Source organism: Nerophis lumbriciformis, linkage group LG27 (genome assembly GCF_033978685.3).
Source record: "Nerophis lumbriciformis linkage group LG27, RoL_Nlum_v2.1, whole genome shotgun sequence".
Lineage (NCBI taxonomy): Eukaryota > Metazoa > Chordata > Actinopteri > Syngnathiformes > Syngnathidae > Nerophis > Nerophis lumbriciformis.
In genome coordinates, this window is record NC_084574.2 from 31,792,492 (window position 1) to 31,806,494 (window position 14,003).

A 14,003-nucleotide genomic window follows, 5' to 3' on the forward strand; every position below is an offset into this window, starting at 1 on the left:
CTCCTGATTTTCAGCCGGAGCTGGAGGCCACGCCCCCTCCAGCTCCATGCGGACCTGAGTGAGGACAGCCTTTTTTCACTACAGGAGGACAACAGGGTGACAATAACTAAATCATCCAGACTAGAGATAAATTGTATTACTATGTTTATCTTACCTAAAAATAAATATATTTATTAATTTAAAAAAAACAACTAAATACATTTTTACTATATTTTGCTAAAAACATCCAAATTAATTGTATTTTTATTTGTATTTTTTCTGACTCCTTATTACATCCAGCCATAGAATTATACCGGTACATTAAAATAAACCTATTTGAAATAATTAATTTTAAATTATCATAATAATTCATTTAAAATGACCATATTTATTTATTAAAATAATTGCTTGTTTATCAACAACTGTAGCATTTTATTCATTACATTTTGAAGCTCTCAGAAGCCAAGTTATGTTATATTCATGTTATATTTATGCAAGTTTGAAGTATCAATTATCTAAACACAGTTTTGTTTGCATATTTTCAGGATATATATATGAATGAATTTGAATGAATGAAATAAGTTTATGAATGAAATAAGTTTATTTCGGTCATATAATCAACCATCAACCATTAACCATTTTGTGTGACCAGTTTAAAAGTACAGACTATACATATACAGTATAACAATCATACACATTTACACACAAAAGGAAAAGAAAAAGCATGACCGAAAAAGGAATAGGCTGAAGCCAAAGCTTATATTTGCCTATCCTATACCTTCACTGAAAATAAGATTACCTGGAACATCAATGTTAAAAAAAAAAAAAAAATCAATGGGATGAAAGTAATTGTTACTATATTTTATAATTTTCAATTATCTCACCTTTCAATGTTTTCTTAAACCTTAACAAAGAAGTACATGTCTTCAACTCATCACTGAGCTTATTCCACCATTTAACTCCTAAAACTGAAATACATTTGTATTTAATATTCGTTCTTGCTTTACCTATTTCCTATACATATATATATGTGTATGAAATACTTGACTTGGTGAATTCTAGCTGTCAATATACTCCTCCCCTCTTAACCACGCCCCCAACTACGCCCCGCCCCACCCCCCGAACACCCCCCCGAAATCGGAGGACTCAAGGTTGGCAAGTATGGTATACAAACAATACTGAAGGGATTCGATCGTCATTTTTTTCTTTTCCTTGTTCTTTTCATTACAGAATGGATGTTTTTGGTTATTGTTTATGAACTCAGGGATTAAGTCTCTGGATACAGGAAGGCTTAAGGGCAAACCCCAAATGGGAGCCAATAGTAGTTTTTGCTTTGTTCAGTTATTGTGCACTAGCCATTGCTGCTTTTAAATTGAACTAGACAAGTTTAAAAAAAACAAAGTGTTATATGGTTTACTTTTGTTACTTGCTATAAAACCTTTTTCAGTTTTATGATCTATTGCTGGGTTGCAATCACGTACATCCGGGCACTTCTGGTTTTGAGGCAATGGTCTAGAGTCCCATTAGGCTACTGAATCATGACCTGTTTCATCACAGCCGGTGTTTTAGTCAGTATGTGGCGGTACCTTTGGTTGAAAAATCATACAGAGATCCATGTTTACATTAATCGCTCGTGAGCGACTCAGGCAGACGTATCATGCAGGCTGCTGAAGCGTTTCTTCCCAGGGGAGGCTCAGACAGGCGTACAGTACATCATAGACATTACTTCAAATTCCGAGAAGTTCCTTTTTCACCCCTAAAAAGTAAAATTGAGTACTCGTCCATTAAATGGCAGTATGTACATATATGACCTATATATTTTTGTGGCAAAATTTGAAGAATAATAAATTGGTGACATCTTAAAAATACATCTCCCTTGTGTTGTGCCAGGTCCACTTTGATGACTGAATGGCGATCTAGGAACAGAAACAGGAAGTCATTGAGATACGCACATACAGTAGTAAGGGGATTCATATGACCCAACCAGTCTTGGTTTACCTCAGACATGAATTGTGACAAATTGGGGGGGCGCACTATCCGCTTTGGCCACCAGATGCCGGTAGTTTTTTTAATGTCTTAAAATGTGTTTTGTGGCAATTCCAACTTTGACCACAGCGCCAGTTGCTATCTAGAGTGCCACGTTCCATCATTTTGCACCGCAAAATTAACCCCCCACCTTTCTCTCCCAGGAGAACCACCCAAGAATGGGGTAATATGAATCCCTTTCATACTGTAGGAAGTTCAGAATCAGAAGTACTCAGTCTAAGCCTGGGCCCCTGGAGAGGGGGTCTAGACTGAGGCCAAATAATCAACCAATATTGTGCATTGCGCACACATTATTGCACCATGCATAGACAAGCAACCAAACAAAAACATAATTTCAACACCCACACACACTGTGATGGCCTCTGCGGTGTTCCACGCCATCCTCTGCTGGGGTGGGAGAGCATGGCCAGAGACTAGGGATGTCCCGATCCGATATTTGGATCGGATCGGCCGCCGATATTTGCCAAAAAATGCGTATCGGCAAGGTATGGGAAAATGCCGATCCAGATCCAGTTTTTAAAAAAACTCCGGTCCGTGTTTTCCAACGCACCTATCTAAATAATACATTCCACTTTTCTGCTGCTCCCTAATTTCGGTTCCGCATTTTCCAGCACACCTTCAACACATCCACAGGTCTGTGGATTCTCACGCAGTTGCTTTTAGCTGCTGGCATTACACGACAGGCTCTTCTCACTCTTTCCTGTGTCTTCCTCTCACAGACAACAAGCGCACCTTCTTACACACGTCACATACTGTCACGTCATACGTCACATACTGTCACGTCATACGTCACATACGTATACGCCCTCCCCGAGCAGAGAGGTAGCATGGCTAACGTTAGCTGTGATGCTAGCGCAGCCGTGCTAGCAACGCTCCCTCTAAGTTGCGCGCCTGTGCAATTGCGCACGGCAAATCTATACCACGCACAAAATCAAATAAAAAAATAAGCGCGTAACAATTTTCGACACACGGACACGACAGAGAAAACAGTTTTCGTCATCATTGTTCAAATATTGTAACGTCTGTCGAGACGTTTATCTCCATTCGGTGCCACACGCCCACACCATCAAAATGCCGAGGCAAACATTTCCAGATCAACACCGTATGAAAAAATTAGTGATTTTTTTTAGTTGTGATTTCCTTCTCTGCATGAAAGTTTAAAAGTAGCATATATTAATGCAGTATGAAGAAGAATGTTTTAATGTAGACACATAGAATCATCATACTGCTGTGATTATATGCATCAAGTGTTCATTCAAGGCTAAGGAAAAATATCCACATATATATGGTGTATCGTGACATGGACTAAACATATCCACATATATATGGTGTATCGTGACATGGACTAAACATATCCACATATATATGGTGTATCGTGACATGGCCTTAAAACATCGCAATATTAAAAAAAGGCCATATCGCCCAGCCCTAGTTCAATGATGCCATTTCTGTTTGTCATGTATAATTTTGTCTCTTTTGTGTTTATCCTTGAATAAACAGGTCAGTTTCTTGTTACCAACCATTGTGTATTATTCAAACTCCCCTAATTCAGCTGGCTAGTTGTTATCAAGAGTACTAAAACCCTTTTCAACATGATTCTGACAACTAAGTAGGCTAAATAACTTTAAACTTCAATACATGCTCGGATAGGCCAGTATCTGTCAGTATCGGTATCGGTCAGTATCGGTATCGGATCGGAAGTGCAAAAACAATATCGGTATCGGATCGGAAGTGCAAAAACCTGGATCGGGACATCCCTACCAGAGACAGGAGCAGACCCAACAAAGCAACCAAGAGAGCCGAATCTGCCCTTGGCCGACCACCAACTCACGGCCAGTGTACAGTCCGCATGGATGAGCGAGGATGCGTCCAAGGAGACCGAGGCGTCCGATACCTGCTCATTCAGCCAAGACACTGTGAAGCTTGTCCGTCCCAGCGCCAGCTCCGCAGCCCTGTCTCTTCATCCACATCTCCTCCAGTCTCTCCAAACGGACTCTGGTGTGGCAGAGACCCAGCAGCTGGTCTCCATGGCCAAAAGGCTCCCGGGAGGCAGATCCAGAAGCCCACAAAAATGCACAGCAGAAGTCATGAAAGTGCCACCCCTTGTCGCACAGTCTCAAAGGGTCCCGAACCAAAAGGCAAAAAAAAAAAAAACCACATAAAAACAAGAGGGAAACACCAAGAACACAAAAGGATGACACAAGAGCACAGAGCTCCTGCCACCAGCAGGAAAAAAATGATGCAAATTAATTTTTACAGTTGAATCACTTATCTACTTAAAAAATGATATACTTTCCCAAAAAATAAAAACAGCCCTTAATGGCTGGCATTGCAAAAACATGACCAACACCCCACCACCTTAATGCACGTGTCACCAATATTTCATGTTGTCACGCAAAGATGACAGTGTTTGTCATCAAAAAGGTTTGCAAAAGAAATAACACCACAGAGAGAATGTTCACCATTTATTTACTCATCCATTGTCTGTTTTGACCTTTTAGGTTGACAGAGGTGTTGGAGCCGTCACACTCAAGAGAGCGCACATCACCCAAACATTCCCAAACATCCATGAGCTGCTGGGGCATCACATGTTTGTGGCTGTCAGCGTGCTGACACGAAGTGGTAGGCCAGCGTGCAGAATTAGCTCTCACCCCAATTCAACTGCAACAGTTAACCGTTATTTAGTGTGTCTAAAAAATACCTTGCTGTGTGTGCATTTTGTGTTCACAGGTAGTGAAATGGTAGAGGCCGAGTTAAGAGGCATTCAGGTCGTCACCTCTCCTTACGCTATCCACTTCAAGAAAACACCCAAATATTTCAAACCAGGAATGTCCTTTGATGTTACGGTAAAGTTCATATCTACTTTTAAAAATTATGTACAAAGCAAACTATAACCTGCTACCCAAGAATGTACAACAATTCTTAACCTTAGAGGAAAATGTCATTTAAAACATTTGTATGCATGTGCAACACTTAAAACCTTTAGCGTATCAGTATGTGGAATTAAATTATGGAATGGATTAACCAAAGAAATCAAACAAGGCACCAATATGATTCAGTTGAAGAGACTGTTCAAACTACAAGTGTTCACAGAGTACACAGAACAATAATTATGATGAATATCTTGAACCCTTTTTTTAAAATTCAAAGATAATTTATGTATTTAATATTTGTTTACTTACTATGGCAGGGGTCGGCAACCCAAAATGTTGAAAGAGCCATATTGGACCAAAAATACAAAAACAAATCTGTCTGGAGCCGCAACAAATTAAAAGCCATATTACATACAGATAGTGTGTCATGAGATATACATTGAATTAAGAGGACTTAAAGGAAACTAAATGACCTCAAATATACCTACAGATGACGCATATTGATGCAATATGTACATATAGCTAGCCTAAATAGCATGTTAGCATCGATTAGCTTGCAGTCATGCAGTGACCAAATATGTCTGATTAGCACTCCACACAAGTCAATAACATCAACAAAACTCACATTTGTGCATTCATGCACAACGTTAAAAGTTTGGTGGGCAAAATGACAGAAAAAGAAGTGGCATAAAACACGTCCTAGAAAGTCGGAGAAAGTTATACATGTAAACAAACTACGGTGAGTTCAAGGACCGCCAAAATTAGTATATACTCGAATCAGTGAGGCATGTTTAATATAAACAGTGTGCTTTGTAACAATTAGGGAGGTTTGTGTCATGTTTGTCCTCCTACAGAAACCATATTAAAACAAAAAATATATTTTTTTCCCCTCATCTTTTTCCATTTTTCATACATTTTTGAAAAAGCTCTAGAGAGCCACTAGGGCGGCGCTAAAGAGCCGCATGCGGCTCTCGAGCCGCGGGTTGCCGACCCCTGTACTATGGTATATTATTTGTTTATTATTTATTTGTTCACTGTTATGTTACAGAGAACAAGAAAATAGGATAAAATTGCGATGGTATGAAAAGGGGTAGGATTAAATAAGCTCAGCTTCTTCCTACTCCTTTTCGGACGTGCTGTAATGAAACAACTGGAAATATGTGATGAATTACATTGTATCGTATGCATGTTCCAAATAAACTGAAACTGAACTGAACTGAACTTACAATAACAAAAATTCCTTAGAGATTGACAAGATTTTGCGGTGAATTGGTTTTATATTGAGATATATAGCCACTCTTTGAAAATATTAAGATTTTCAAAAACAGTCACAGATTTGTCAGACTGTATTAGGGAAGCATTATTATACCAATTACTTACTACTGTAGTTGTAGTTTGCAGTTGTGTAGAACCAGACTTGCCAACCCTCCCGGATTTTCCGGTAGACTCCCAAAATTCAGCGCCTCTCCCGAAAACCTCCTGCGACAAATTTTCTCCCGAAAATCTCCCGAAATTCAGGCGGACTCAGGTCCTCATGGACCCACAATATAAACAGCATACCTGCCCAATCACGCTATAACTGTAGAATGATGGAGGGCGAAATCTTGGTTTCTTATGTGGGTTTATTGTTAGACAGTTTCATTAACGTCCTCCCAGCGCGGCAACAACACACAACAGCAGTCACGTTTTTGTATACCGTAAAGCAGTTCGTCTGCCGTAAACAGCAATGTTGTGACACTCTTAAACAGGACAATACTGCCATCTAGTGCATTTGATGAAAGCACTTTTGTGCGTGCCACACATCAATGCATCATCAGAGAGGGTGTTCAGCATGGTTAGAAAAATAGTGACAGAGAATAGAACAAGGATGGACAACTCAACCCTTAACTCAACAATGAGTAGATGAGTGTTATGTGTGTGTATATGTGTAAATAAATGAACACTGAAATTCAAGTATTTATTTTATATATATATATATATATATATATATATAATAAAATACATATATATATATATATATATATTATATATATATATATATATATATATATATATATATATATATATATATATATATCTATATATATATGAAATACTTGACTTGGTGAATTCTAGCTGTAAATATACTCCTCCCCTTTTAGCCACGCCCCCGTCCCACCCCGACCACACACTCCCCTCCCCCCACCTCCCGCAATCGGAGGTCTCAAGGTTGGCAAGTATGTGTAGAACTCAGTGGAGGCCCCGTGCATTTCACACCTAGGCCCCGTTTACACTATCCAGGGTAAATCCCACCTAACCTTACCCGTGTCCACACACACACAATGGTCGTTTAAGACCCCTTCCCGTCCGCTGGCGCAACGTGACCTAGTACGCATGCGCAAAAAAAAAATGCGCGCGTCATAGTCACCTCTGACCTGGAAGTGTATCCTTACCCTGTGTTTCAATGTAGACTATTGCCACATTTCTCTTAACAGTAAACCTTGCTTGCCTCACCATCAGCAGCTGTTAGACTATTGTAGTGAATCACACCTGAGCCATCATACATGAATCATATCTTTAATGGACGTGTGAAAATAAACAATGTGATAAAGAACATTTTACAACAATCATAGATATTTGTTCAAGACACTGTGCTTGTAGGCTGAAATTGGCGGTCGTACTTGACGGCCGCAACCACTTCATGGCTTCACAATAGTTATGGAGCACAAAACTAGACGTTGAGTAATCGCTCGACATACATGGCGGACAATAACTAGTAATAGTTTGTTTTGCCAGTCATAATGTATTCACTGTTTTTCGTAGTCTGTCGTTGTCTCCCCTTCGACAAATGGACAAAGTTTTTCACTAAGTAGAATTACAGCTGACCTGGACATTCGAAAGTTCTCTTGCCGTTCAGCTGGCACAACACACTCGGTGACAAACATATCCCACCAAGCTTCCGTTCTTCCAGGCCTTATCCAAAACCGTCGCTCAACATTGCTATGCTGCCGTCTGAGATGTGTTGTATCCGAAATAGCTGCAATCGCCGGTTTGCTTCTCTTAAGGTATGTGTGATTTCCACACGGGCATGTCTGGATGACTCGCCTCAATCTTTCTGACGTCACTTCCTGTGTGGGGCGAGGTCTTTCTGGCGTCACTTCCTCTCCGAACTCGGTTTGTAAACGATCAATGAGTCCATACAGAGCTAAGAGCCGGAGATTCAAGAAATAAACGGCGCACTTACCCGTGTAAAAAATTGTCCGATGAGGGTTACCGTAAACACTAATTTAGTGTGGCTGAAACGAGGCTTAGGCTAAATAATTATTCGTTTAAGGCAGGGGTGTCCAAAGTGCGGCCCGGGGGCCATTTGTGGCCCGCAGGTAATTTTTTAACGACCCCACGGCACATTTTAAAAATACGATTGAAAAAAATTAAAAACATGATAAGTGGTATAAAAGAGCAAACAGGTGAAATGTAACAAGAAAATGTCGCAATGTTTACTCTAATAACACAAAGCTGCCATGCAGGCTGTTTCTTTCTTTAAAAAATAATAATGAATCAAAATCAATGTCTTTATGAATTATTGAGCTATTCAAGGCTCCAATTACATCACATTTGAGATATTTTTGGGGAAAATGTTGCATATTTTGTGTTTGCCATATAAAAAACTGAGCTGTTTTTTTAAAGGGCCTAAAACGAACAAACGAAAAACATAAACAACAATAAAACGTATAATTGATCTGAAGTTGATCTCGAGATTATTGTGTTAAAAGTAAACAGTAAAAAAAAAAATAGAATTTATTTTTTAACACTATAATTATTTGGATCCCCAATAATTTTAGTGTGATTTGTTTTTACGTGTCATTGCTCAAAAAATAATAATGAATTAAAATCAATGTTGTTATGAGTTATTGACCTTTTTAAGGCTCCAATTATTATATAATCTGAAATATTCCACTTAAAAATTTTATTGTGTGAAAATATGGCATATTTTGTATTTTTTCCATAAAAAAACAGGGTTTTCTTTGACAACAAGAGCATACAACTTAAATCTTTAAAACCGTTATATTGACAGATAGACCTAATGTTGATCTAGAGATTTAAACTTGAATAATAATACAAATAATAATACTGAATAATGACACATTTTTCTTATTTTTTTGACCAAAAGCCTTTGGGTTCTCCGGGATCAAGCCTGAGTGGAGGCCTAAATGTATATATTTTTTATACATATATTGTATTGGTTTTTAAAATAAAAAATATCAAAATGGCCCCCCGCTTGGTTTGATTTTTCAGAGTGCGGCCCTCAGTGGAAAAAGTTTGGACACCCCTGGTTTGAGGGGTTATCTGGCTTAGTCCAGGCCTAGCCTTAGTCCGACTTTAATAAATACCTCTCATAATACCATCGTGTATGTCACCACATGACCACGGCTACATACATACTATACTTAAACACACTTGCGCACTACTGGACATTGAACCACCTCAATAGTGTACAAAATGGGCCATTTTCCAGCGCATTTAAAAAAAATCAATAAACCCACATCAGCAATTAAAACATATCTCAACGTGGTACTGTCAAAAATGTTATGATTGTAAAAACATATTAAATGAAAAAAAAAAAAGGAGTACAATATTTCAACTCACTATTTGTAGCGCCCATCGAAAGCCGTAATCCAGGGGTTGATTTGATTGGAACTGGCGGTGACAAACCCTTTCATTGGCTGAGACAGGTTAGTTAGCCCGGGGGTTGGCCGACCTCGGCTCACGAGATCTGGCTTCTCTTGAAATGTCCTTAGAAATGACCTTACAGATAAATATCAACAACATAATGAACGTTTTGCTCTCCTTCCTTGTGGGTTAAAAAAGCGAGTTGATATCGGATTTCTGGCTCTGGTGCGTCACTTTCTGCTCTCGCAACACAACGTGTGAGTGAATACTCACTCGTGTGAGTCACAAGTGAGTATAAAATCACGGCATGCGTAAAAGTTATGAAAGTGTTGTTCAACACGAAACAACCGAGAAGGGCTACTGTCAACAACTCGTGATCTAATTGGCTATTGCAACTGTTTATCAACTGTATGTGATTCCCCATGGCGCTGGCAACAAGCTAGCTGAAAACTAATTGGATAAAAGCATTAACGTAAAACCAGCAACACTTGAGCCTAATATGACATTAAGCGAACATGATGAATACTTTTATATTTGTAGGGAAAGAAAATTTAAACTTTCATTAAATGTTATCAATTTATGATCATAATGTATGTTCGGCAAGCACAGAGGGCCTGACAGCCCACTACTCGTAGAAGTTTCGTACGGCACTACAAAAATTAGGTTCTCAATACCCCCTTCTGTCATGTAGCTCAACAAGGCAAACCAATTACAAAATCCTTTAAATGTTCTTGTATTTGCTCCAATTCCATTTTGAAACTACATTTACTGTTGAGTGGTGGTGTTCTAGTATCATATTGTTCTTATCAGTCAAGTTATAAATTGACACAAAATAACTTAAGTTCAACTACCACATAGCCCTGTTTGGTCTACATGTCTATATCTTTTGACTTTTGATTATCTGTTTTCAACATAACTTATTGAATGTGTCTTGGATGACAGGTTGAAGTTCTGAACCCGGATAAATCTCCAGCAAAAGATGTTCCGGTGGTGGTGAATCCAGGTGAGGTGAGAGGCATCACTACAGACAGTGGAACTGCCAAACTCACCCTCAATACAGTCGCAAGGGATCCAAAATTGACAATCAATGTGAGTATTAAATAAAGCTACTGTTCATAAGTTTATGTTTAATAAAGCAACATTTTATACAAAAAGTGCATAAGGGTTGTTCATGTTGATGCTAGACTGCCCCATCTGGTTGGATTTACTACAGAGGTGTGTGCCCAATTCCAATTTGCCAGACCAACATTAATTGTTTTCATTTTTTTGGACAATATTTTTGTGTATCTAACCCTAACCTGTATTGTCTTGTCACATTGAAAAAGGTGTAGCCCATCCGTCACTTCATATCGGACCCTTATTAGGGACCGTTTTCCGCTCTAAAAATATTATCTTTACACTGGCATGATGCATACCATGAATTGTGCTGCTTGAGAGCAAACCGTCAGAACTGTGTCAATTGAACCATGCTGTGTAAACCCAGACTTGGCTACCTCTTGAGGGTAACCATATTTCTTGCCAGACTCACATTGAAGAAGATTTAGCCAATATGTTGGATATCCACTTCATATCAGACATTTATTTAGTTTCCGCTCTAAAAATAGTCTTTACACTATCACGATGTATATTGTTAATTGTGCAGCTTGAAGAAGGTGTAGCCAATATGTTTGATATTCGGTCAAAAAATAGACTAACTTAAAAAAATAATGTTTCATAAATAATTACATCAAATTGTATGTAAATGCAACTATGCATATTAATTGTGGATTCAAGGGTGATTATTTTAATGGAAAAAAAAAAATTCTACTTTTTTACTTATTTGGGGTCAAAGATTTCTCACTAGGGATACTGAAGAAACTTGAGGAACTACTACTCAGCATAACGGGGAGACAACTTAAAATGATGACAGTAGTTACTGAAAATATTATGTTTTCCTTTTGTTTGGTCATTTCACATTAAAATTAGGAGGAAATAACCAGAAATGCCAACAACAGCATTTAATGTTTTCGTTGGTACATAAGCTAGTTAATGTGCTCCAAAAGGTTGGGGACCACTATTTTAGAAGAGTCAATCAGTTTTGTAATATGTAATTTTTGCAATATCCAAATATACAGTCGCGATCAAAAATTGACATACACTTGTAAAGAACATAATGTCATGGCTGTCTTGACTTTCCAATACTTTCTGCAACTCTTATTTTTTTGTGATAGAGTGATTGGAGCACATACATTCATGAAGTTTGGTTCTTTTGTGAATGTATTGTGGGTCTACTGAAAATGTGACCAAATCTGCTGGGTCAAAAGTATACATACAGCAATGTTAATATTTGGTTACATGTCCCTTGGCAAGTTTCACTGCAAAAGGGCGCATTTGGTAGCCACCCACAAGCTTCTGGCAAGCTTCTGGTTGAATTTTTGACAACTCCTCTTGACAAAATTGGTGCAGTTCAGCGAAATTGGTTGGTTTTCTGACATGGACCTCCAAATTCTTCAGGACAACCTAAAATAATCAGCCCGGAGGTTGGGTCTTGGTTGCAGTTGGGTGTTCCAACAGGACAATGACCCCAAACACACGTCAAAAGTGGTAAAGGAATGGCTAAATCAAGCTAGAATTAAGATTTTAGAATGGCCTTCCCAAAGTCCTGACTTAAACGTGTGGACAATGCTGAAGAAACAAGTCCATGTCAGAAAACCAACAAATTTTGCTGAACTGCACCAATTTTGTCAAGAGGAGTGGTCAAAAATTCAACCAGAAGCTTGCCAGAAGCTTGTGGATGGCTACCAAAAGCGCCTTATTGCAGTGAAACTTGCCAAGGGACATGTAACCAAATATTAACATTGCTGTATGTATACTTTTGTCTGTCTCCTATGTGTGCTGGCTTGGCTTGGCTTCTGCAATAAGTCCTGTGTACAGCATCCAATGGACATGCTATGTCCTGGTCTTAGTAAACCTAATGTCGCATAAACCTGATAGTATTTTCTATCATATGATGCAATTTTGTATAAATACTTCTGGTAGATCCTAGACCCTTTATGTCAACTGCAATGAGCCTCATATAGCATAATCATGCATTCAATGGTTTGTTTTTACTACAGGCAATGACCAATGATCCTAAAATATCACAAGATAGGCAAGCCTCCGCCTCAATGGAAGCACTCCCATACAACACCAAAAGCAATAACTACATCCACATAGGTAACTTACATTTGTACTATCTCATGTACTAACCTATTCCAGATTGTTATGTTGAAACATTTCTTTTTTGCAGGGGTGGATTCAGCCACACTGACTTTGAGAAAAAACATGAAAATCAACCTTCATCTGAACAGGCAATCAAACCAAGATACTGATATCACATACTTGGTAAGAGGTGTTTTGTATGTGAATACGTTTGTGTTTTTGACTACCGTAGATGAACACTGACAATTTACATTTCAGATCTTTGGCAGAGGTCAACTGGTGCAATATGGCCGTTACAGGTCAAGAGGGGAAATTATTATCTCCCTCATTGTTACCGTCACCAAAGACATGCTGCCGTCATTCCGGATCATAGCTTACTACCATGTAAATGCAAACGAGGTGGTCTCTGACTCTGTTTGGGTGGATGTCGAGGACTCCTGCATGGGCTCGGTAAAATGGCAATTGAGCTTTGTGAAGTTGTATTCGGAGAAAAGGTGACACGTCTCTGTGTGTCTCACTTGCTTCCCTTCCTCGCCATCAGCTGAAGCTAGAATCAACAATACCTCAACCTTCCTATGAGCCTGCCAAGTTATTTGGACTGAAAGTCACTGGAGACCCAGAGGCCACGGTGGGACTGGTGGCAGTTGACAAAGGTGTCTTTGTTCTGAACAACAAGTATCGCCTCACTCAGAAAAAGGCAAGAAATTGTACCTTCTTTTTTTTGATGCATGTGTTTAGTTATTCTGTATATGTTCCCAGTCAGCCATTATCCAATTAAAAACATGGTGCTGCAGATTACAGTATGTAATTTCTTGGATAATTTCACAGTTATATCAATGTTTACCCCTTGGTGAATAACAGGTCTGGGATGTTGTGGAGCAGCACGACACAGGCTGCACTCCAGGTGGAGGCAAGGATAGCATGGGTGTGTTCTACGATGCCGGACTAGTGTTTGAGACCAACACCGCTTCAGGAACTCCTTACAGACTAGGTGACATGTCTATACTTTTTCTACATTTCATATTCCCTTAATATAGTGGTTCTCAAACTTTTTTCACCCAGTACCACCTCAGAAAACACTTAATAATAATAATGACCAACAATAAAATACACAAGCCTGAATATTCATTAAAATCAAGGCAGAGGTTTTATTTAACAAGTAGATTTAATATTTTGACCACTGTAACATTACACACAGTCTGAATAGTAACACTGTGTTTGAATTGGTAGGTAGGTAGGTAGGTAGGTAGGTCTTTATTGTCATTGCACAAGTAC

The 14,003-nt window shown here is 38.8% G+C and overlaps 1 protein-coding gene across 1 annotated transcript in view; it reads left to right on the forward strand.

The window, feature by feature from the left end:
* The window catches only part of LOC133624502 (complement C3-like), an 87,737-nt gene that overhangs the window by 22,985 nt on the left and 50,749 nt on the right, over nt 1–14,003 (forward strand). Inside the window, exons 9-16 of the mRNA XM_061988109.2 lie at nt 4,527–4,647; nt 4,756–4,871; nt 10,491–10,637; nt 12,644–12,743; nt 12,817–12,911; nt 12,987–13,178; nt 13,270–13,425; nt 13,590–13,719. Coding sequence (XP_061844093.2) covers nt 4,527–4,647; nt 4,756–4,871; nt 10,491–10,637; nt 12,644–12,743; nt 12,817–12,911; nt 12,987–13,178; nt 13,270–13,425; nt 13,590–13,719 — 1,057 coding nt within the window. The remainder of the gene's footprint in view (nt 1–4,526; nt 4,648–4,755; nt 4,872–10,490; nt 10,638–12,643; nt 12,744–12,816; nt 12,912–12,986; nt 13,179–13,269; nt 13,426–13,589; nt 13,720–14,003) is intronic.